Source organism: Macrosteles quadrilineatus, unplaced genomic scaffold (assembly GCF_028750875.1).
Source record: "Macrosteles quadrilineatus isolate MER2022 unplaced genomic scaffold, UCM_ALF_1.0 Scaffold_2__2_contigs__length_208266976, whole genome shotgun sequence".
In the NCBI taxonomy this organism is placed as follows: domain Eukaryota; kingdom Metazoa; phylum Arthropoda; class Insecta; order Hemiptera; family Cicadellidae; genus Macrosteles; species Macrosteles quadrilineatus.
The window spans coordinates 152697276-152724150 of record NW_026542595.1 but is presented as its reverse complement, the minus strand read 5'-3'; the positions used below and the strand labels follow the sequence as shown (position 1 = coordinate 152724150).

At 33.5% G+C, this 26875-nt stretch overlaps 1 protein-coding gene across 3 annotated transcripts; it reads right to left on the bottom strand.

Annotated features, from left to right (window-relative positions):
* Positions 1-287: 287 nt before the first annotated feature.
* LOC128987022 (palmitoyltransferase ZDHHC6) lies at positions 288-26745 on the bottom strand. 3 transcript variants are annotated; one of them, XM_054407676.1, is made up of 11 exons: positions 26623-26745; positions 23575-23695; positions 15625-15806; positions 14335-14419; positions 9125-9288; positions 8477-8605; positions 8012-8143; positions 4996-5076; positions 4191-4255; positions 3159-3281; positions 288-712 (listed from the first exon to the last, which is right to left on the bottom strand). In XM_054407676.1, the coding sequence occupies exons 2-11, from the start codon at positions 23627-23629 to the stop codon at positions 571-573; spliced, it is 1158 nt and encodes a 385-aa protein (XP_054263651.1). In that variant the 5' UTR covers positions 23630-23695; positions 26623-26745; the 3' UTR covers positions 288-570. The 3 variants fall into 3 exon arrangements, with proteins under 3 accessions (XP_054263651.1, XP_054263650.1, XP_054263652.1); XM_054407675.1 differs by lacking the exon at positions 26623-26745 and adding an exon at positions 25421-25486; XM_054407677.1 differs by lacking the exons at positions 23575-23695; positions 26623-26745 and adding an exon at positions 22664-22792.
* Positions 26746-26875: the final 130 nt, after the last annotated feature.

Below are 26875 nucleotides of genomic sequence, written 5' to 3'. Positions count from 1 at the left end.
CAAACTAACACAATTCTTTTCTTTGGTAACTAATTATTCAAGACAGTAGAGTCTCGATAATCCATTTATCATTTAGCCCTATATGAATCTGCCAGTGGATGAACGTTTACTGTAAAATATTGTACTATTTCCATTTGGCTGTACATTACAGCAGCTGCGTTGGAATAACTCCTTTTGCCAGCTCTGTACTTGGAAAATATGTGCCAGACATTAGACAGCTATAAAAAAACTGTACTTTCCAGTCCTATACTTTAATCGTGAAGGTAGCTTCAAAATTAATAAAATAGTTTAAAATACTTATTAGATTGTACATACATATTTAAACGTATAAAATTAACTTTAAACATGTTTACAATTGTTTTGGTAATTTCTTGTGTTACCCCCTTATCCTTGTAGCAGCCGATTTATGTTGGACAATGGAGACTCTACGGTACTGAGTTACATAATTGCCAAAAATTACTTACAATCTACAATCAAGCAACTGCTAAATAAGTACTTCCTTACACAAACATACGAACACTCGACAGTTTTCACATCAGGTACATAAAAACCAGTCCATAGAGGAATATTCTATTGCGTTTTCTTGGTGCTGGCGTTTTGTGGAAAATCTGCATTGTCGGGACAGGCGGAAATCTCGACCACGCAGCATCTTGGAAACCAACCCCTAGCCTTGGACCCATCTGATGATGATCTCTCACCAAACAACCAGTACCTGTGAAAGAAAAATATAACATTAGTAGAGGAAAAAAAGTAACTAACTTCTGAGTGTCCACCAGGCCAACCAGAAAAAATCATGAGTAATTCATGAGTAAAAAAAAATCCAGGTAGTTCAGTTCGTACTTTTCATAGTAAATTTTCCAACGTGTTTTGCGCCAACTCTCGCGATGCTGTTTTAGCTCTAACACAGCTCGCTATTTTAGTTATCGAAAAGAGCATTCTCAGTTAAAGAAACAAAATTTTTGATTACTGTAATATTGCCTGACACAAGTATTACATTTTTATATACTACTGATTAAATAATCCGAAAATTAAAAACTAATCCTTAAACCCGAATTTGATTAATAACTTTTAAAAAAATAGTGATATGTCGATACTACAATTTTTTAATTGTTGTACTTACACCTGAAAAATAGATTCTTAATACTGATCATTTCAATTTTACAAAATTTTCTGAAATGATTACTACACCAACCCCTGTCTTTATGTACTTCATATAGTATGTAATTTTTTAGTTATATGTTGTTTCTCAAGTGACCTACAGAAATAATTAATGCAGAAATTACAAAAGTTTCACGTAGCCAATTTAAATTCTAAACCCTTCCAAACACATTAAATAAATACCACGTTAAAGGTAAATGAAGATAATATAAAAAATAAAACTTTCTAGAAGTGTGCAATTTTCAAATTTTTTGTCAAACCAAACTCAAGGATATATTGTGATCATCTAACACTGTTGTAGAAACACCATCATAGATTTCTGCAATAACTGAAAAATGCTGAAAATCTCACTCAGTAACAGAAACATCACCACTGTCTTTCGTGGTCGTGACAAAATTCTGATATTTTTCAGCGGTAACGGAAAGATTATAATCCTCCTCTGTGGTCACGCAAAAGTCATCGTCGTCACCCGCGGTCACAAAAACGTCATCGTCGTCACCCGTGGTCACGGAAACGTCATCGTCATCTTCCGAGGTCACCGAAACGTCATCTTCATGCGCGATCGTGGCAAATTGAAAATTCCCTGTAAAATACTAAATTCACGCATAATTCCCGGTCACGGAAACGTCATCGTCATCTCCCGCGGGTACGGAAACATCAAGATTCAAGATTTAAAGAGTCTTTATTCACACAGTACAAATTTTCGTACATGAATAGTGTCTATTGTTACTTACTACCTAAATTAGCAATAAGAAACATTTAAACAAAATACTATAGGCTATAATTTAAAATTGAAATTACTATAATCTTCTATTTTGTAAGGTGCAAGGTCAAGTAAGAATGCCTTCAGTTTTTTCATAAATTTAGATTTGTCTTTTTCGTTTTTTAAAAAGCTAGGAAGTTTTCTAAAAAACTAGTTTCCAATATAAGAAGGTTTATTTTTAAAAAGTTCAAGTCTTGGTTTTTCTTTAGCTAAATAATTTTTACCCCTTGTATTATAGTTATACACAGGCAATTCTTGAGCCTCAGCAATATTTAAAAAATATTTAATTGTTTCAAAAATATATAATACGTGAACTGTAAAAATGCCCATCCCTTTAAAATAAGATTTGGCGGACTGGTTATATTTTAATTTATGTATTATCCTGATTGTTTTTTTTTTTATTTTAAAAATCCTTTTTAAATTCTTTTTCTTTGTCCCACCATAAATACTAATTCCATAGTTAATATGTGATTCAATATGAGCATGATTATATCATTTTAAGGACTGATCCTTCACAGAGATATGACATTGTTCTTCTCATCATTGTCGTCTCCCGCGGTCACAAAAACGTCATCGTCGTCTTCCGCGGTCACAAAAACGTCATCGTCGTCTTCCGCGGTCACGGAAACGTCATCTTCATGCGCGATCGTGGCAAATTGAAAATTCCCTGTAAAATACTAAATTCACACATCATTCCCGGTTTTCCCAGTCGGTGGACACCCTGTAAAAGGATCAGCCTAATGATAAATGATTCCATACAAAGTTTCCCTGTTGTGCAATCTATCATTTCAGTGATCAATATTGGCTAGCAAGAGCATGTGATCTCACACCACAGAATAATTTTCTTTGGGGGTTACTTAAAACAAAAGGTTTACACAAGCTAGTCTAACTCAATAGAGCTGAATGATGAGATTTGTAGACTTATGAAATTTTTCATCAATAGAACAAAAATGATGGACAATTTTATGTGAATGGATGAAGCCTGTACTTTACATTGCAGTCTTCTGACAGATATCACTTTTCACCGTTAATGCCAGTTTATATTTTGTAGAGAGAGTAAAAATAAAATATACTAAATAACAAACTACAAATTGTATTATTTAACTTTTTTTTATTGTAACCTCTTAAGTGAATCATCCGATCTGTTCCTTCTCCTACAATGTACCCCATAGCCAAATTCTTTTCCTTCCAAAAGACAAAGCATTATGTGGACGATTATTTTCAACGCAAGACTCACCGTCGCCACCTAGTCACCAATACAGAGTCCCCTGGCTCCAAGGTTATTCTGGCCTCATCAGTGAATGGAATGTTACAGCATGTCCTCCAGCCATGGACTACAGGCAACCATCTCCCACTATACCTGCGTACAAACACCAGAGTCTTCATAGGAAATAATTATCTGGATTGGTCAATGTTGGCTTTCTTGGTTATTAAAATATTAGAACCTGCTTAGAGCAAGATAATTTTTTCATCCTTTGTTTAGGTAGCTCATTCAATATTACAAATATGCCAATTAACACATTTGCACATTTGCATTCAATATTACAAATATGCCAATTAACACATTTGCACTAATCCGAACCACCTGTTGGGGAGAAAAGGTAAATAATTAAAAACAAGTGAATTTTTTTGGAAATACTAACCATGATGTCCAGATGACCTGGAAATACGAAAACAATGAATTGTGTACTTTTTTTTATGGAACCAGTAAATTAGGAATAATTGCCAACAGCTTATAGACAAGCATCCATTCATTAACGGTGTTGTTTTTGCTCTTTTTAAAGATTTGTTTTTAGTAAGAACAGTGTGATTCCTTAAAAAAAATGTATAAACCACAGACAAAGATATACACAACAAAAATGCTGTTTTAGTAATAGTAATACAAAACTCTGTTGAATTTGATATTAAATTTGTTAAAACTTATGTAATAGGTCTTTCAAAAGGGTCTTTTAAAAAGGGAGTCTTTTTTAATAGGAGTTCAAAAAGTCTTTTAAAAGATTGTCTTTCAATGAAAATACACAGCTGTGTACCTACTAGTATTGAAAAGTTAAAGTATAACTTGGGTGTAATTTACTTGATAAACCAGTTGCCCAAGGCAAATTCTAGTTCTCTTAGTTTTTTTTTATTTACACACAATTACTGAAATCTTAAAATTCGCTTTCATGTTAAAATTTATGACCATGCTATCTACTTCAGTAAAATTTTAAGTGCATCAAAACCGTTTTGAAAATAAAATAGATCTAAAAAAGGAGACAAAATAGGGAAATACCTGTAAACCACGCTATATGCCCTAGTTCTCTGTCTTTTTTCTCCTTTTTGTTCTTTTTGCTCTATCTGTAAAAAGAAACACACGTAAAAACATTTTAAATATAATTTTGAGTAAATAACAGTTATCCATTATTTTAGTAGTAATTTCAATGAGACAATTTTATAGCTTTTTGGAGTATTGCATATAATATATTTTGTTCAGTTAAGGATTTTGTAATGTGTAGGCATACTTGGGAATAACAAATAGAAATTGTAACGAATAGCAACATTTGTTAGTTTTTTTGGCTAGCTTCTATTGTATTCGAAGAGAAAGTCAAAGTCCAGTTGCTTTGGATTGAACACATAAAAACCGAATTTTTGAGCTACTATCCCCTTAAGAAAAACACCATACAAGAACAAATACTCTATTACTTTAATTGTTAATTGTAATTGTTTTTCAAATATATCTTTATTAGGAAAGAAAATTGTACAAACATTTCATCTTAGATCAAATTTTAAATTTCCATTTTTCAAACTAAAATCTTTTGTGTTTTTTTTTTTGTAACTAAAAATTCTTGCAAAAATACACAGTTATATGTAAAATGTTCCCTGAGCTGTTCAATGCTGATTCAGAATATATAAACTTTTATGCATGTTCCATTCATGAAAGTATAGTTATTGACAGTTTTATTAGACCACTACAAACGTTGGCCATAACCACTGCCATCCCACACATCACGGGCTAGCAGCCGACGCCGCTAGATGTAGGGTTAAAAAAATTGTGTAAGGTAACTACCAAGTCCCTTGGTAAGAGGTAGGTAACTTACAGTAAGTGAGTACTGATGACATCCCTCTACAACAGGCCATGTTATTCCATCCCCTCTGTTGACACCACCCCAGCTGAACACCTAAACAACATAAATGGGAAAACACTGAAAATTGGTTATTTCCATTTCAACCAATTTCACTGAAATATATAAAACCACATCAATTATCAATCATTGAGATGGAGACGCCACCTATTACACCACATCTACACATACTACAGTGTGATACTTTATTCAGTACTGCCTCCAGGATTGATTTGTTACAAAATAAATAGGTTTATGTTTACATACCTTACGTCGTCAATCCTTTGTAGTCTCGGGCGACTAGTTTCGAAACAGTTGTTTCATTTTCAAGCCCATTTCATCATACATAAATTAATAGAACACAATGTCCCCGTCAATATTTACAGATTTAACATTTAACACACACAAAGAACACGCATATATTTGATTAAAATAGAATAATGCGTGGCCGGCCATAACACGCACGCAAGTCGACGGAAACGACTTAACTACCCGACGCCCGTCTGGAGACATTGACCTTGGAGGGGGTGAAACAGCTGATGATGAGTGCTTTTGTTATTAATGTCCTCATTCCTGTCAAATATATTAATCCAAAATTGAGTTTTTCATTTAAAATGTGGTTGTGATATTGTTTTGTAGCTTTGTTCATCAAATATACAGTAGAACCTTGATAACAGGACCCTCGATAACAAGTCACCCTTAATGACAAGGGTCATTTTCAAATACCCTTAAATGATTTTACCCCAAATCACATGTTATTGCAAACCTTGATAAGAACTCAACCTTGATAACAAGTCTTATTTTATAATCCCTATGAGAGTCTTGTTATCAAGGTTCTACTGTACCCGTGTTCTTCGTTTGTGTTAAATGTTAAATTTGTAAATATTGACGACGACATTGTAATCTTTTAATTTATGTATGACGAAATGGGCTTGAAAATGAAACAACTGTTTTGAAACTAGTCGCCCGAGACTACAAATGATTGACGACGTAAGGTACGTAAACCTATTTATTTTTCCTATGTAATACTATTTCGGAAGATGAAATATTGTGGAGGGATGAAAATGTAAAGGGGGTAGCATAGGGAAAATAGTAATATTACGGTTTACTACAAGGACAACACACAAAATGTGAAGAATGCATGTTAACTAGTGATATCATTTATTAAAAGTCCCATGTTCTAAGACAGCTGGGTTTAGTTTTAGACCATTAAAAGTTCTTCAAATACAAGCGAACAGCTGATTTTTGGCCCAAGGGCTGCAAAAACCTGCTCGGTCCCCAAATGACAGTGACAGCTGGCATGGACAGTAATTTGTAGCTTTCAGCCTCCAATTAACGCTTGTAAAACGGCTAAAACATTGTTGTGTGGAGAAAAACATAAAATGTATAATTAATACACAAGCTGTATCCATATTCATTGCACTAGACTTGTTTTATTAGCACTGCTAGCAACTATTAATAATTATTATTTTCACTATTTCCTCTAAATATCTATATAAATAAAATTACAGTTTTGTCTCTAAATTGCTTAGAATCATGCAGTTTTTGGTTATTTTTACGTTTTATAGCCTAAGAAAGCCGAAACGAGTCTTATCTCAATTTCTGTCTGTATGTCTGTCTGTTTGTCCATTCTGTGACTCCGCCTGTAACGCCAAAATGTCATTTTACGCGGCCTACTCCTAGAAAACTAGAGTACCGATCAAGGTTCTAATCATTTTTCTGTATTTACTGGATTGGTGAGAGTGTCTTTGGCTATAAAAACATGGCCTCGCTTCTTTGAAAACAAAATAACAAACCACCAAAAACCCAATTTTGTTCGATTTTTGTCAAATTTCTCCCAATGTTTACTATTACATTTTATGAAATTACGATCAGCTGTTTGGATTAGTTCTCACTTCTAGCTGTTACTGATATGTTTACATTCAAAGTTGTTTACAAATACCGCAACCATTTCCGATCAAGTTTTGTCAGCACATCCAAACCAAGTGAGATTAAAAATTTGTGCCTTACTTAACTGGTTTAATTAATCGCAAGTGAAACGATTGTTCTTGAGTTTTGATAACCGGGGAACATACCGTGAATCAGTGTTGTATTAGTGCAAGGAAACTTACATTTTTTTAATCATCGTCACCAATACCGTAGCTTACAAAGGTTTCCACTCATTACGGTGCATTAAGGACAGTTGTGTTTAAGTGCAAAGTAAAAAATCACAACTGCAGTGGGTGATCGTGGATGTTGCTGCGATCTTGGAAGATGTTTCTGATTTTGCTGATTTTGTAACAGAGGTTTAACTTAACAGATGTAGCTAAACTCGCTTATCCAATGTGTCACTTTTGGTTTCTACTTACTTACATTTTGACAACGATATCGGTACTTTTCCTACTTAGGAAATAAAACTACAAACGTACAAAACCCCAAATTTGTGCGTTTTTTGTCACATTTCTTTCGAATGTTTGCTAGATATATGTACCGATTATTGTTTAGAGATTACGTTATCTTTTAAATAAGAAACCTTTGTTTGGATAAAGGTGGTTTCTTCAAACTGTCATTAATATGTTAACATTAAAAGCTGCTTACAAATAATACTGTTAATGGGAAATAAATTTGATTTTCGAAAACTAAAAAAAAAATTTAAACCAAAGGAGGTTAATAACTTCGGTACTGCACCACATCAAGTGAAAGTTTTTTTTAGCAAACCATAGTGAGTTTTCAAAGCTTTACATTGTTAACGTTACATGTTACATGTTTTGTGGCCTGTGTATTTATATATATTTGCAGTTTGATTAGATGGACAGTTTGAATTAGTCGTAAGTACATACACCTCAACCAAATATATAAATTGATTAAGAAAAATACACCAAACTCTCAAAAAATGTTTGTGTTTGTGTATATTTGTGTGTCAAAAAATGTGTATGTTTGATATAGTAGTCGGAACCAAATCCAACCCGATTTTTCGGATATCCGCACACCTCTAATATTTTTTCCAATTTACCTGAGTGAAATTTTTCTTCCACCCCAAATCATATGGGTAGACAAATGATGAATCGTCTGGCCTTCTTCGATGTATTGCTTTTTCCACGATCCAGTCTTCGATTCCGGTTCGGTTGCGAAGTATGGCTCGCATCTGAAATATATTCACCATTTTATGTCAGTAAAATTAAGAATTAACGAAAGCAAGAGATTTAGTGTCAGGTGTGCATATATTTGAAATTCATCGCTTTGTTGAAAACCTTTTTATAATCATGGTTTGTATGCACCTTAAATGAGCAACACCTTGTTTTATTTTAGTGTTTTAAATGCTCTACAGAAAAATTTGAATTATTAACTTTGAATAAAAGTCTAGTGCATTTATTATACATTAGATACATTACATACGTTGAATCTCTGTTTAGGCTTTCAAATGTATATTGCAAATTATATTTTTCTGAGAAACCAATAAAATGTATAATCCGTCTACCTGGAAATAAAACAGCATCCCGACAGCAAGAACAACTCCTATTGACAGTCCGAGGGCAAACACAGTAAACACTAAACTGTATATGTTGAATGTCACAAGGGGTTCGATGCCATGGTACAGGTACCACATCTGTAACAGATCATCAATGTTGAAATTTAAAAAGACTTATGTAGGTACTAGGAAGTTTTATAGTAAAATTTACCGAAAATTATTAGTATGTGGTTATCTATTAAGTGTAGGCTGTATTCTGTATTAGACACGAACATATGATGGGATTAGTTAGAACTTCGTAAGCGTTAATATTAAATCTTGCCAATTACTAAAATTTTACTACGAATCCTACAACCCAAATGGTTTACAAAGACTGACTCTAAATAAAAAATCAGAATGTGATTTATAATTTCACTTGTGAAAACAAGAAGTGACTGTACAGCCATTTTATGAACATCAAAACATTTTCTGGACCGCCTAGTGCTGGGTTAAGTGCTCCCAAATGTGAAAGTCGCTGGTTTGAGTCCAAACGAGTTTTATTAATGATGCAATCTTACAAAAGTCGACATTAGGTAGGAAAAGGACCAGGCTTTGGTATAAATAAAATATAAAAAATACCTATTGCACTTATATAAACATTTTAAAATATAGGCTTACTCTATAGAAGCCCCTGTAGAGAGTACAGCTGAGAATGACTGTAGACTGAGCACAGCCAATGACAGCGCACAGTAGGAAACTTGTAAAGTGAAGATGATTCTGATGACCTACACAGTTGTTGATCCAAGGACAATGGTGGTCCATCTTCATAACACACCTGCCACCTTACAACAGAGTAACAACAATCGTTGCTTCTGGAGAGTAAGTAAGTACGGTCATAGATAAAAACATAGACTAACCAACAACAAAAAGAAATCTACTAACTCCCTCAGTAATTTCTTATCCTTATGGAACAGCTGAAGCCCATTTTTCTCAATAGTTCTGCCCAGTACACTGTAGAGGTTGTGTTTTGTTTACAAGTTGTTTCTCGTTATTTCAGAAATGTAATACCTCGTTTGATCAAATAAAACAATCTAATCACAAACAAAAACTACCCTAATATAACCACACAGTAAAGCAAAAATAATGAAATTAACCCTAAATGGAAACCAAATTTTGTTTACACTAGCGATCAGTATCACCATGAACTAGACACAAAAAATTAAAAATCTATCTATCTATATATTAATAGGCAAGCATGTTTCTTTAAAACCTTTTTTCTCAGCTCGTGTGCATCGCAGGGGAAATCTACGCATACTGTTAGAAAGATATTTGCCTGTAGATGTGCAGAATCCCTTTATAAATTAAAATAGGCTAAAAAATAAGCACAAAAAACAAATTTGAAAACTTCAAAAAATTAACATGGACCAACTGGGTTGCTATGATGGTGACGAAATAACAACAAAATTTAAACAGAAAATCAAAACAAATGGAAGAAATCCCAATCACATGTTTTATTTACAGTGTGGGGAGAAAATAGAGAAGTCTGTACATTAATTATTTTTGGTCGAGTTTCGACCACAGGACGACCACTAGTACTTATTTAATACGCAAGCAGGATTTTTGTGACAATTACTCCTCCGAAACTACTGAACCAATTGACAAGTTTTTGGTGTCATTGGAAAGAGCATAACGTGAAGTTGTGCAGGAAACTTTCTTTTTAGGGAAATAATTAGAGAGTGAGGCCCTGGGGCCCTTTAAAGTTTTGTATTTCTCCATAAGATTAACATGGGAAACAAACATTGTTTTGAAACTCCAGCTGTTGTCAAAAAATTAAATATTATAAATCTGTCTCCATGGAAGCATGAGAAAATTCACAATGTTTACATTTGCAAGCAGAACTGTCAAATACATATTTCACAATTTCAGACAGCTGATAAAAAAACAACTATGTGGTAGGTTTATTTAATCTTAAACTTTATGATAGATTATTTATTGTAAATCTATTTCAATGATTATTAAACAGACTTTTCCCGTTGTGAAGCAAAAATTAATAGTGAGAAGAAGAGCATGTTAATTGTAAACCGTCAATGTGTAAATTATGTTGTATTAAAAATGTGTATAGTTTTGGATATTGGTTTGTATAATGATATAAGTTATTAGTTATTGAATTTTTATTTTAAGGATTTGGCATATGAGTAAGTCTATGATAAATAAAACCATTTCAGAATTTTGCCAGTTTTTGCCTAACTCTGTCCTGTAGAGTTTAAAGTAGCCTACACCTTATTGTCTACAAACTGGCTAAATAGCTCTAGGTATGGTACTTTATAAACGCTGACAGCCTTTTTACGTTGACTTTGTAAGCTTACCTTTTCCCGTCCATGGACAGTTTGATTGTTAATAATTAACCCTTTAAACTGGAATAGGACTGTTATGTAAATTGTGAGTATTTCCATTAGTTAATAATCTTTTAGTTGACTCTTTGAAAATCATCGGAATTATGACTGTTATTCGTTTTTAAACATGTTATTTGTTTACAAAGAACTCCTGTACTTCTTTGCAATTGCTCGATTTCGAGCAACATGTACACTAGTTAAAATAAAAAACCCGAAAACAAGCTTCAACATTTACAATGGGATGAGAAATCTACTTGTGTCGGTTAGTCTATGGTGCTGTACAACACTTTGGAACATATCCAACTAGGTAATAATACTAAGGAGGCTATTTGTGGGCATAACTTTTCCACTTTTTAATGTTTTAAGGTACAGAATTATTATTACTAAATTGCATACAGAGAATCAACGTCTAAACATGATTATGAAAAAATAGGCTGAAGTTAGCAAAACAAATCACTACAAAAATGCATGTACAAAAACACACAGTTTCATCTCTAAAAATGAAAATCTTCAACAGAAGATGACTATAACAGAATGTCAAAAATTACAGTCTGAATATGCCTTGGGCCAAAACTATTTGTTGATCACAATTGTAGGAAATGCCTAATAAGCAGCTAATTTTCACTCCATTTCTTATAATTTATCGATGATTCGTAGGCTATAATCCCATCATGAAGTAATGAATTTTGTAATAAACCTAAAAAATAAGACTTTTCTTAGAAAACTTGTACCAGTTTAAATTTTATTCTACATTTGAACACTATAAATCAACTAAACAAAATTTTGAAAATCTTGTAAATGACGGAGACAAAGTCAACAGGGAAATCTTGGCTTCGCTTATCCGGAGAAATCAATGGACCGTTGAACAAATTCAAATGTCAATCACTCACATCAACAACGCCTCATAAGCATAAGAATGCCTCTCATGCTTCCATTGTCTAGCTAGAGTCAATATTTGAAATAGTCTGTATTCAAACAACAAGAGATCTCTTTTACAATGGATACTGCAAGTAGCTTAAAATTGGCAAAAAGCTAAATTAAATTTTGAAATAATAATTGAATATATAAAATATGTAGCATGTGTAACACGATTTTTCTTAAGAGTTTGTGACGCTTGCGTCACAGCGGCGACGCATCAGACGGTAAAGATCAGCTGATTGCTGGAGAACTGGGGAGGGGGTAGGAAGCGCAGAGACAGAGTACAGTCGTGTTCCATAGTCAAGAGGGTGTAGGCGCCATGGTCAAGGCTGGACTTCGTCACCGAATTGATAAGTTGTCTTTGGTTTAAGTAATTTAAAAATATGTTCTAATTTTTTTTATGAAGGGGGGGGGATTAAGGGGTTAGGGAACTATACATTATTTCAGCTTAATATGTAAATTATACTTTTGAGCTAACTCGTACCCTTAAGGTACGAGTGGAAGTTTTCATTGTTTTAGCGAATTTCCCATATAGGGAATAAGCTATTACCGTAGTACTCATGGTAAGACCTGGACGTGGGACCGATTTTTTTTTTCATTTTGAGGTCCCTAGAGGCCAAAAACACCATCCGTTCGAATTCATATATAAATATATATATATTTATATATATATATATATGTGTCCGTTAGCGCGATAACTCGAGCAAAAATTGATCCGATTTTGATGAAATTTGGTACAAATGTGTAAACCTACGTTTATTCGAACGAGTTCGCGATCCAGCATAATCGGACCATGGGAACAGGGGTTTATGGGGGGTTTTATGGGGTAAAAATGTGTTTTCCCCATTTTTTACCCTAAAAACAAAAAATTTTGCAATTTATTTCTAAACCGTTTTGTAGAGCTTAAAAAAAGAAATAATTTAGTATATTGAAGCGCTGTTGTATGCCTAACGGTCACGGAGAAAATTCAAAAATAGTTTAATTTAAAATTCCCATGTTATTCTTATGGAGAAAATAAAAATTGTTGTAGTTTACTTGTTTATGGATATATATTGATAAAATTTGGCAAATTTATTTATTTCATCCCATACTATTCACGTATGGTCAAAAAACACTTTTTACCTCCCCCGTAGCAGCAAACCTAAGCACTTGTTAAATTTAATGTTATTTAAATAGGGAATAAATATGTCTTATTTATGGAAATATTTGAGTAAAAATGTAATCAGACAAGTTGAAATTCGCTTAGTCTGCAGGTTTGCTGCGGCGGAGGTATTTTACTTATTAAATTAATAATTAGATGCATTAGAAATATTAGATCATCAAAATGGCTGTGATATGGATGTGGTTTGGCTCAGTAATTAATTTAAGATCATTATTATTCAACTCAGAATGGCAGGCAGGCATTGAGATGTAAAGCTACTATTTTAATAAAAGTTATATATAAAATATATTTAACTTAGAATTAAGTTCATATTTTTTGTTGTTGGAGAATTTCAGCCTCTCACATCTCTCAATTGAGTTTCCGTTTTAAATACTCAATGTAAATGCTTTCATTCCTGCGTTGTTGAAAAAGTGAAGCAAATGTTGTCAGATACTACAATATCTCTTTACATATAAAAATGCATTGGTGTACACAAACTAAATATTACCAACCCACAGAGGTTTGAGAGGAGGATTAGTAAGGCCGGGCGCACACCTGATGCGGCACGGCACGGCACGGCGCGACGTTTTGCCTTAAGGCGCCTTATGCGACTAGATTTCTATTATTTCAAATGGGGGTGCCGCACACATCATTGGGCACGGCAAGGCAAGGCAAAACAGCGCCGTACGGCGCTTTGTTCTGCCTTTTCAATTTTCGTCTTTCGGGCAAAAGGCTTGTGGCAAAACGATATGCGCATGCGCGAGGATCGACACCATGTTCAGCGCAGTGACAGCCCCTGTCAAAATCAGTGTGCACTTCCAACGATTAGTAATTATAAATTTTTTCCGGATCTGCTCTTAGTTCTGCAATGAATGGTTTCAAGTCCTTTTTTGGTTGATGGGATGCACCAACGATTCTCTGTTCGGGAGATCATCCATTACATTCATTAGGTACCATCATTGACTATATAAACACAACAGTCAATGGTACCATATAGCAGCGATGGCAGCAGCCTCTTCTTCGCCTTCTGCATCCATTCTCACAAAATGTGTAGTACAAAGTGTCACAAAATGTACAAACAACCTCATAACACACAGTATCTCACTTTATTGAAACCATGGGATCGACCATGTGGGTGCTCAAGTCGCCTTGCCGTGCCGTGCCGTATGCATCTCAAGGGCACGGTAAGGCGAGGCAAAGACGTCTCGCCTTGCCTTGCCGTGCCGTGCTGTATCAGGTGTGCGGCCGGCCTAAATATACAAAAGTATATATATTTCACCTACCAAAATTTATATTAGAAATGTTAGAACCTTATTTGTAACATTTAATCGTATGTTTCAGAAACGACGTGGCAGTTTGAGTTGATTATTACTAATAGTGAAAGAGGTTAGATGATTAAGAACATCTTACAGTTGATCAATTTCACTTTTACTCACATTTCCGACAGTGATGGGCCCGAGGAGCTTTGTAGCCTTGGCAAGTTTTGCAAAACTGCAGATAAGCTTCATCCCTCACATCCTCCTGAAAATTAAATACAACGTTGACAAATAATAATCCAAACATAAACTCAAGGATACAAAATCTAGATAAAGCTACTTCTAAAAGAGTTGGGATTTGGAATTTGGGCTATTTGTTGGTCTGGGGCCTAGATGCCCTCAGAAAATTAAAAAAGTCACATTTAAACACCACAGTGATTTTGAATTTCCCCCCATGTTAGTCTTAAGGGAAATGTCTTGGTAAGTGAATGAATTTTGTGCAGTTCTTAATACAAAAGTCCTAGACTCGGACGGGTGGCGTCGTCCTGTAATCCAGCTACTAGGAGGTCATATTAATAGGCATGCACTGTGGATGCAATACTCCCTGGTGTGGATTAACGTCCGCACGAGCTACGACTATCTGCTGTACTATCCTGATAATTAGACCAATTCGTCTATACCAAAGGCAAAAATTTGGTTCGGATTAAACTATAAACTGTAGGCCCCTTAGTTGCCATTAGCAGTATGGTCTATTAATTAACACTGTGTCTAAGGAATATGTCGGCCTTAGTCACTAACAAGACTACAAGATCGCGCCACTCATCCTACACTTATCTCCATTCATACTTGGCTTAAAATACCTACTCTGTATGGTCGCCATTTCATTGAAAATAAAAAGTATTAAAGTAAAGTACATGCAAAAATGTTAGAGGGTTCAAATTTGGCAATAATGTTTGACAGGGTTCCATATTATTAGAAAAATGTCTAAAGGTAACAATTTTGACTCAATTAATCCTATTCCGAAATTCAAACTGTCAGACAGCTAAAAATGGTGGGTCATTTTTTTCAACAAGCTCTTAGCCCTATAAAGCTGGTCATATCATAAATTGGACAGCCCCAACAACCACTAATTTAACCATCCACAACTTTATCGGTTAAGTTTTCCCCGATTTCTGTTCCTTCACCCTTGCATAGCACAAAATATTAGACTCCTAGAAAAATGTGATTTTATAACTATATTCTAGTTAGAAAGTGGTATTTTTTATACCTAGATACCTAGTATTTTTGATCACACTTTCTTGATCCCTCAGAAAGAGTCTAAATCATTTTTGTGAGAGTGTTTAAAACTTATATTATTGTTTGTTGTTAGAATATCTATAACCATCAGTATAGTAAGTCTACACTACAGAATTTTACCATGATGCACATATTTTATGACTAACGAGAAAGTGATCTAAAAATGCAACTAACCGGAACCCACTTGAGGGGTACGTATCCCGGCCCCTCAAAGATGGCGGTGATGAGGTTATACAGTGTGAGTCCACTGAACAACAAAAACACGGCTTTGTTGATAAAACCTCCAACACTGTTGTACGGCGGCCACCACATGTTGCATGCGTGAATGGTCATCAGGGTGACAAGCTTGATAATCACTGCAACAGAATTGTCAATATTTTGTACGATTTCAGCAAATCAAATATTACACATAATTTTGAGGTTAGATGAGGTATATGAGCGGGTGGGTTTACATCGATATTTTTTAGTTTAGTCTGTTGCCTATTACATACATTGCTGTCGCACTAGATCATACAGTCCTGTCATCACTATTGTTTTGTTAACATTGCCATTTTTGCATTTATTATTAGCTTGCACCCTTGTTCTTATAAATCATTTTGCGAAACCGTCTCACATATCTTGTCATCGTGTTATGCATGTACTGTCACTGCGGCAAAGTTGTTACTGCATGTTTTTATTTCAATATTCCTGTACAGTCCATATTTGTCATCGTTTTGTATTAGCATTGTATGTTATTTTCAACTTCTCTTGTTAGCTATCTAAGTTTGCTTTCAATTGTAAATTGGTGTTACACCGTTGAAATGTAAATACCACACAAAATTTGTCCTTTGAACTCCTCCGCCATTTCTAATCCGATTTTGACCATTCACGTATCATTGGAAAGAACATGTCGCGTAGATTTGCAAACTGACCTTAAATTTTTTTTTTTTAAGTCCCTTGGGCTCTGCCCCAGTGTACCCATGTTATCCTTATGAAGAATATATTTGCTTACATTATAATCAGCTAGATAATATAATTGTTCTGTAAATATTTATTTATGCAACTCAAGGAAAAGCAGGTACAAACATTTACTGATTTGATTGAAATTAAATATTTACAATTTGAATTTGGGTTTGCATACATATTACAACAAACAAAATCGAGAAAGCCTGGACCATTTAATATATTTCACCAGATAAGAAAAATGAATTTACCCAGTACTGTATTTTCTTTACACTTGCACTAGAGCAATCCTCGAAAGACAAGATTTTTAAACTATGGAAACATAGAAAAGCCATAGAACGCCATCAAGTAGCCTAGAAGAAATAGAGAGAATGTTTTCTTTTTTTTAGAATAAAAAAAAATATCTGAACAACATCAGGCCTTTTAACTCTTAATTTCGCAGGTGGTATAATTGAATTTATTACAGCAGCTAACTAAAAGAATGCCAATTGAAGAAAATACAATAAATTTTGACAGACAGGTTATGCAGGAAATCAGGTAGTCCTTAAGTAATGTGAACAAATTGTATTGCTATTAAAAAAAAAATGAAATGTGAAAAAAACATACTGGCAACAATGGTGGTACCACGCCAGGCTATGAGTGAACAAGATCCGCTTTTGAAAAATGATAAAATAGCCTATTTACAAGAAATGTTGATTATATCGAACTGGTAAGGACGTTGTGAGTATTTTCATTAGTTACACAATCTTTGAGTTGGCTCTTTTAAACTCATCGGAAATTATGACTGTTATTTGTTTTTAAATAACTCCTGTAATACTTTGCAATTAATTGCTCAAATTCGAGCAACATGTACACTGGTCATTATTAATTTAGCTTTATGTAATAAGTTACTGTAGTATCAACAGCAAGGCAACTGTTAAGTATTTATTAGGCATGCCAGCTGATCAATGTAACAGAGTATGAGAGAGAGTAGATTAGGCCTACAAAATTTTCATGTGCCCAACAATACAACAGTACAAATTAAAAATACCCCTGCCGCAACAAACGTGCCAACTAAGCAAAATTCCATTTGTCTGAATTAATTTTCAATTAAATCTATTTAAATAACTTTAGGTTTAGCGAGTACCTAGGTTTGCTGCTACAAGGAAATTAATAAAGTGTGTGTTCTAGTAAAATAATAATAGCTAACCTATTAACTTCTTTAATTTGAATGTAAATTGTGTATGTGTGAAACTTTGAACTCTGAAAACTGTTATTTTGAAGAAGCTATCTTTCATCAGAAGAAACGTATGGCCATACTCATACATACTCTACCAGACCTTCGAATCAGAACTTCATGTGTTGTAATAGTAACTTAAACTTGTATCTATATTAAAACCAAAAGTCTATAATATTCTTTTTGTAAACATTAAATTAAATTCATTATCCATCCATACAGTATAAGGTCCACTTTATTGAAAAAGCCTTTTTAGCCCTTTTTGTTTAGGAATACAAAACTAACTACTCAAAGTCAATAACAACAGTCAAATCTGCAATCAGCAACAGACTGTCATCAGAATCTGCAACAGTCTAAGTCAATACTGCTGCCGAGTGGTTTTCAGCCAATAGTTTTCTTTTGAATAAAGACAAAACCCAATCAGTCATATTTTGCCTAAGACCTCTACATGATATAGGTCTTACTTGAAGCTGAACTGTCCAATGTGGTAAAGTTTCTGGTTGTCCATATTGACAAACAACTGACTTGGTCTGATCATATAACGCAACTCTGTACTAGGTTAAGTAGTATATTTGCCTTTTTCGTAAGCTTAATGATTTAGTTCCTATTAGTTACTTAAGATCAGTTTACTTTGCTTTATTTCAGTCTGCCTTGAACTATGGTATCATTTTTTGGGGTAATAGTTCTCATGTCTCCGATGTCTTAATATTACAAAAAAAGGTCCTGCGCATAATGGCTAGGGTTGATCCTGAGGAACATTGTCGTCCCATTTTTATTGAATTTAATATTTTAACCGTTATTAATTTATATATATTTAATATCAGGTTAACTAGTTTTAAGGAAATGGACTCACATGCCATAAGGAGTGATTTTCATGATTTTCAAACTAGAAACAGACATCAATTTGATATACCCCATGTTAGACTGAGCAAAACAAAGAAAAGTCATAAAATTCTGGGCCTAAAATGTCTAAATAAATTGCCCAACAAATTGCTATCACTTCCTTACAAAGTTTTTAAAGCTAAAATTCATATGTGGCTAGTAAAGAACCCATTCTACAAACTTGACGATTTTTTAGAACTTCCTAAACCATTAGAGAAAAGAATTTATTTGTAAAAATAAATACCTCTGCCTTAAAAAATAAGGTTGCCAAAGACACAGAAAAATAGTAAACATAAAATATCGAAGGATTATACAGCTATAAGACTGATTAATTTTGATGTTTTCCATATAGATGATTTCTCATTATGGCCAATGAACCTCTTAATGTTTCATGAATAATAATTTTCAAAAAGGATCTGTCCAAATCATATTGTTTCCAAAAGTTCACAAAAAATTTTGATAATGTTCCTCTAGAACCAATAAACAATCCAATCACCTCAATTTTCGAAATTTTAAAATTTTGCTTGAAATATTCAAAGGTAGAATCATAAATTTTTTTCTTTTCTTCATTTACTTCGTTAGCTTGATTTATGTTTATTTCAAATCGAATTGTAGGATCGAGAATTATGCCTTTGTTAGTTTCTCTTTCAATCAATAAAATATCAACTCTTCTGGTGCTTCCGTTAGAAGAAAGACAGTGTACTTCTTCTTGCACTTCCCATGTATTATACCTTTTTCGGAAGGCATTTGCTATGATACTTCTTATTTTGTGGTGCCTTGTGTTTCTTAGAAGTTCACCAAACGGACAGAAGCCAAGGGCATGTGCAAGGGTTTCAATCTCACCACAGGCATGCCTGCAGCGGTTATTGCCCTGACTTCTGCCGTGGAGAACACGCACTGGCACCACATTTGCAATCATTTTTATACTGTCTTTCCACTCAGATTCTGACAAGCCTTCTTTATTAATAATACTTTTATTTCCCGGAGTATAGTCCTTGAAAAGTTCAACACCTTTACCCTTCTGTTTTAAGCTTTTCCAATTTTCAAACTCTTTTTCTCTTAAGTCATTTCTTAATTTTTGGGTATTTATTGTTTGATTGCGATCAATTTCTTCTAGGTGTAATTTTTTTAAACAAATTGTTTCTATCCGTTTAAATTTGTCTTCATTTATTGTATAACAATTTTTAACCCGTCTGAGTATTTGTATAGAATTAAGTTGTTGAATATATGCTTCCCATTGAGCCTTGATTAATCCAAGTCCTTTATATTTTTTTGGGCTATATAACATAAAATCTGGAGTGTCAGTTGGTAAGCTTAATATTTCTTTAACACTACTTTTAACCAGTTTGTCCAAGTCAGTTAAAAATGCTACTGGTAATTTATGGAGTGGAGCATTTTGAAATGGATATATTAACGTTGGCCATATACATTGATTAATTATATTAAACTTTTGGCTTGACAAAAGTAATGTAGTCGATGTTAGTCTTTCTAATTGGGATTTGAATTGTTTAATTATTCTTTCTTTATTAAAAACGATCCCTTGGGAAAAGTTAACACCTAAATACTTTATGTTTTCACTATCTGAAATACTTTTTATGAATAAGTTTCCATCTAACCAGATATTACTTTCAACTAGAAGCCCTTTTTCAATCACGATAGACTGACATTTGTTGGGGTTTATTTCTAGTCCGATCGAATTAAGTAAATTAATGGCCATTGAAGTAAGGGTTGCAACACTTTGTTTGTCTTTTCCAATAATAACTAAATCATCAGCAAATCCCATTATGGTTAGTCTATCTAAATCCGGCAGAAGTTCGTATCCGTAAGCCATTTGAACTTCTTTTTCACTTAGTTCATTTAAAATGAAATCTGTGCACAAATTATACAGCGTAGGGGATAAAGGTGCTCCTTGTAGTAACCCTCGTTTGAAGGGAATCGCTTTTGTTTTACTTCCACCAGTTTCAATAATAGTTTGGTTGTCTAACTGAAGATTTGCTATCAAAGTTTTTAACTTCCTAGGAATGTTATGTGATTCTAGCGTTTTAACTAGGTGTTCGTGCCCAACACAATCATAAGCTTTGTTAATATCTAGAAAAACCAATGAAACATCTTTTTCCTCTGTCTTAGTTTTTGTTAAAATTGAGTTCACTATTTCTACATTGATTGTTGTTCCTGGTGTACTAGTAAAACCTCTTTGGTTTGGGTTAAAACGTATATGACCTCTCAGTCTTTTATCTAGAACTCTTTCAACACTTCTTCGTAAGACAGAGCAAATAGATATAGGTCTCCAGTTTTTAGCATCTTTAACGTCACCTCCTTTGTAAATTAAAACTGTTCTTACAAGTTTAAAACAATCAGGGACCCAACCTTTTAGCATCATGATTGTACATATCTTTGCCAAAATAACCGACACTTTCTTACATTTTATAACTCTCATTAACACTTTGTCTACACCAGGAGAAGTGTCAACAGCAATTGATTTCATAGCATTCATCATTTCTTCTGCAGTGACAATTATTTCTTCAAAGTCTTCTTCTTCATTAAAAGTTGTCGATTGTGTGTTTTCGTAGTGATCTCTAACTGATGTATTTTGCTTAGCAAAACGATTGTGGAACTCCTTGTACAAATCATTTGTAGATATCTTACAAGATACATCGCCAGATCCCATAACCATCCTGCAAGCTTTTCGCCTTTGATTATAATACAGATATTGTGCTTTTTCGTACAAATATTTTTCTTTTCTTTTAGACTTTTCTCTTTTTGAAGCTCGCATTGGATTGCTTGAGGTTTTATAGGTTTTACCATTATTCAAACTTAGGTTTGATTTTCTTAAGTTGTAATACTTCATTGCAGGGTGTTTAGGTCCAGGCAAATAGTTTACGGCTGAAGCTAAAAATGTTGTAAACTCGTTCATTTTTTGATTCAACTGTTCAATGTTATCTAGATCTGTTATTTTATCGAATTTTTCTTCCCAATCACACAACATTTTTTGAAAGTCAGTGTCTTTTGATTTGGTTTTAACTTTGTGGGTAACCTTTTCTTGTAAGTCATCAACGTATTTTTCAATTATTTTATCTCTATGTACTGTTGCATGGGCTCTGCTTATGTGAATAACTAGACTTTTTACCGATTTTCCACAATGGGGGCATGTTATACTTTTCTTTTTACTTGGAACAATGTCAGTATTTTGTTCAAAGTTTTCAATGCTTTTCATGCCATTTATATTATTTGTATTGTTATATTGTTTGTATTGTATTGTTGTTGTGTGTTGTATTGTTTGTTGTGTTGTTTGTGTTGTTGTATTGTTTGTAAGGTTATCAGTCAATTGGTTATTAGGTTTGAGTGACGTGTGAAAATCTGACTCTGAGTCACTATCATTATCATCGTAATATTTCAAACAAGGTCTGGTGTACTTAGGATCACGCGAAGGAGGTATCACTACAGCAAATTCATTTGTAGATGAAGGGCCAGGTTCTTGACTGTAACTGTAAGTGACTTTTTGTATAGACCCATTTTGCAAAGATACCTTTGATTTGTCAGTTAATGCTTGGTCCTTATGTGAGGCTTTAATGTGTGATTCTAATCTAGTAAATGATTTAAGACGGAAAGGACATTGTTCTTTTGTAATATTTTCTCCTGTAGGACCTGGATTTTGGTGTATATCACCACATAAAAGCATAAGAAGCACAATTGTGTTGACTAAGTGTATTGCTTCAAATGATTCATTCTTAAGCAGCAATGTCCAGTACTTTTTATTTGTTTTGTACTTAAGTTTACTTAGCTGAATTTTAGTTTTTGATTTTGTGTGTGTATATATAAAGGAAAGATAGTTAAACGTTACTCTATCCATTTCAAAGATATGATGATCCATTGCTTGCTTTTTCAGAAATTTTCCTCTTGTTTGACAAACCAGGGTCATTTTTAGCAATAAAAACATTAATAACATTGGAATGATACTTTTTTGTTTCATTTTATATTTGATTTCAAATTAGGCCTACTATTAATTTTGTATCCTTTTGATTATAACCCTTTTCATAAGAACCATATGTTTTGGTATTAAAACCAAACAAAACAAAAGAAACAAAATACTAACTCACAAAAAGTTTGGTTAATGAACCTTGGACAATCTTCAAACTTTGAAATCTATTAATTTACTGAGAGTTGCAAACTTACTATGGGTAAATTGAGTTCCTCATCTAATTCTTCAGTTCATATATTACAAAAATAAACTATATAAACACTTTTATCGTGAAAAACTTGTAAAATTTTAAGAGCATAAATGTTTAACAAATTGCTGTTTACTGAACCAACAGCTGTTTTTTCCAAAGCCCAACTTGCCTTCCACACATGCCTAGTAAGATATGAAAAATTCACTGAGCTATAATTCTAACTGGAGGTAGCACTGAATGTCAAAGATGCGTGTCGCCAGCCGCCATGTTTGCGTGAGTCTGGTGTCATAAGAAGCCATATTATTGCTATAACTATTATTATACTTGGCTTAAAATACCTACTTTGTATGGTCGCCATTTCAAAGAAAATTATTAAAGTATTAAAAGTATTCAAGTATGACAAAAATACTCACTGCTATACCAACCTAGTTATAAGAAGCCATGTCATTGCTATGATAAGAAAACTTACTGCTATACCAACCTAACAAAATCAGCGACACGCTTTTGACAGACTTCTGCCATGGCAGTGCTACCTCCAGTTATAATTTTAGCTCAGTGGAAAAATTCAGTGCTCAGTTGTGTTTTAGATGTCTATAAAACATGTAGTTTGAATGCCTTTGCATTCACTTATATTTTACAATATTGAGTAATGATTGTACTTTTTTTCTCTTATAGCTATCCTCATCTGCATGCATTTTATATTCTCTTTGTATCTTTTAATTTGACCTTGTACTCTACATCTCTATTGTACTCTTCCTTGACAAATGTTTACCAACATAATACCTTCATTGACCATTCCACATGCATTTGGAATGTCTATTGGAAAATAAAGCTTTGATTTGATTTGATTTACTATGTAAATAGACACTAACATAGTATACTAGACTATGTTTTGAAACATTATTAAAATCTTACCAAATGCAGCAATTGGTCCCCAATGACACATCCTTTTCAATGGTCCGAAGCACATGTTTAATATTCTTCTAACTCAGTGTGTATCAGAGGCTAAGTTTTCATGAAGTTTCATCAGATACCTCTGTAAGATGTTGGAAACAAATTAAAGCAAGAAAAATTGTGCAGGCTCTCAGGAATTGATTAATTGAGGACTGTACTTTAGTAATCTTTCTTACACTCTTTTGAATGATATATCGAATAATCTATATATCGATATTTTTCATTCAAATTAGTGTAGAACAGATACTTAAGTGCAGCCTAATTGAGCCCTAAATCAATCCCCATGGGTCTAGTAGTACTACACAGTTACTCGTCTCACATGAATAGAGAGAGAACGTAACTTACTCAGTCTATTACAATTTAACCATGGTGAGATATGTTTACTGCATGGGCCAACAATTTCCAAGATTTTTAACATAATTTTTGCCATAATGATGATATTTCTATTGACTTGAAAATCCAGTTTGAGGTTTGTGCACTTGTTTAAAGTTCTACCTAAATTAATATGGATGGGCTGAGTAGGCTATATTTTTTGCCTATCAATATTTTTAAAAAAAAGTTTATGTTGCAAGCAAATTGTTATTTTGTTGTTTTTAACTTACTAGGCTATCTATTTCAATAGCACAAAACAGCCTGTGTGTAATACTTATAAATGATCAACTCTGTTCACTATAACCATAAATACCCCCGCCGCAGCAAACCTGCCGACTAAGCGAATTTCCATTTGTCTGAATTGATTTTCAGTTAAATATATTTTAATAACATTAGGTTTAACGAGTACCTAGGTTTGCTGCTACAAGGAAACTAATAAAGTGTGTTTTTGAGTAAAATATTGATAGCTTAGTACAAAATAAATAAATTTGCCAAGTTTGATCAAAATATATTCATAAACAAGCAAACTACAACATTTGACAATATTCTCCATAAGAATAACATGGGAATTTTAAATTTAAATTTTTTTTAATTTTCTCCGTTACTAATAATCGAACAAAAATACTTTTATATACTAAATTATTTGTTTTTTTAAGCTCTTTAAAAAGGTCTAAAGAGAAATTGGGAAATTTTGTGTTTTGAGGGTCAAAAGTGAGAAAAACCAATTTTTACCCCATAAAACGCCCCGTAAAGCCCCGTTCCCATGGTCCGATCGTGCTGGTTCGCGAACTCATTCAAGTTTATCCCGCTTTACACCTTTAAACCAAATTTCATCAAAATCGGACAAAAATTACTCAAGTTATCGCGTTCACGGACGTATATATATATATATATATATATATAAGTCTATATATATATATATATATACATATATAAAAATTTGAACGAATAGTGTTTTTGGTCTCTGGGGACATCAAAATGAAAAAGTAAATCGGTCCCGGGTCTAGGTCTTACCGTGCCACCTACGGTAATAGCTACTTCCCTATAGGGAAATTCGCTAATAAAACATACTCCCTTAGTAGATTTCTCATCCTTATGGAACAGCTGAAGACAATTTTATTGTTAGTTCATGTACGGTTTATGTAGAGGTCGTGTTTTGTTTACAATTTGTTTCCCGTTATTACAGCCATTTAAAACCTCGTTTAACCAAATAATACGATCTAATCATAAACAATAACTTGTCCCCTAGTTATATAACCAAACAGTAAAGCAGAAATCAAGAAATTAACCCTAAAATAGTTGAAACAAAGTTTCATCGACACTAGCATCTTTGTGTCACGTACATGAACTAGACACGAAAAACGTGCTTCAAAATTTACATTGGGATGAGAAGTCTACTTGTGTTGGTTAGTCTATGCTATAACCTACACTTTACCTTCCTAATCTAACCTAACTTCAAAACACTTAATACAGCCACAAATCCAAAGCCCAACTTGCCTTCCACACATGCCTAGTAAGATATGAAAAATTCAGTGCTCAGTTGTGTTTTAGATGTCTATAAAACATGTAGTTTGAATGCCTTTGCATTCACTTATATTTTATCCTCTTCTCTTCTCTTCAGTGATCAGTTTTCATTTTATTTCAGTTGACTGCAGGCAGGCAAGATTGTAAATAGAATAAATCAAAACATTAAACTATCTTACTTAAGTTAATATTCGTGATCTCCAAAAATATTTCCACCGTTATTTTGAGGTTAAAAGTGAGTCTAATACTCTAATAGTTACTTTAATCACTTAGAATTAACGTAAGATATAAATTTTCTTGTGAGGAAATATCGTAGGCTAACAAATAAGTTAGGTTAGGCCTAGTCATTTTACATAAGTAAACAAAACTTTAAATGGCCGTAAGTTTTAGTTCCGTTAATATTTAGAGCACGGAGAAATTTTTGCAGATAAAAATCTAGTTTCTGGTGATATATAAATCTATATAGGTTCCCATGGTCACGTAAGTCGCAATGAATACCGTACATTTATTTTCCTATGTTAAAATGTTTACTTTGCTAGTAAGTTATACAGTTAGTTCAATAATTTTTGAAGAAACTTAACACAAACACTTAAAAAGGAAAACGATCCCAGCTCATCAAAGTTTTGTCGGATCTGTCCCTCCTGCACAGAAGTCGCTATCCAGTAGGCAGCAACGCCCAAAAATAATAAGCTTCAAATTTAAGTTGAGTGTTCCTCATACAGCATAGGCCTAAGCTTAAACCTAATGTTTTATTTTATTAGACAAGGGTCTAAGTGTAAATTTGGTTTAGCTATGAACCTGTTTGATAACAATAGGACTACTTAGGTGGGCCCTATTCCACCTCTGCAGCATTTGTTTTTACCTATATTAGATTTTTTTTTTAAATCATCACTTAACTTAGGCATCCAAATCCTCAGTGACATGGCCTATTGTAAATATTACTGAAAGGCTCAATGAATCTTGAAATTGGTAAGTTTAAGTTAAGTCATACGTTATGAATGTAGTCTATTCTCTATACAATGTCAAACAAAAACATAAGTTAAACCTAAGAAAGCAAATCCAGTAAATTACTGAATAAAAGTAGGCCTAGGCCTAGTATTGGGTATACCTTACCAGTAAAAGGTCAAGTTTTAAGCTCGGATAATTAATAATTGTAGCATTTCCAACATAATAAACATAACCTAGACAAACAATAATTGGTTCATTGGTTGACACTTCGACTTGGACAATATTGACAATAGGAATAGGGTGGGCTTTGGAATTGGAAGTGGGACGCTTCTGCTTTCGCTCTCTCTAATGAATCTACTCTCCTCCCTCAGTCAGTTTCAGTCCTCTCCCTTCCTCCCTCTGACCAATAATGAACGAG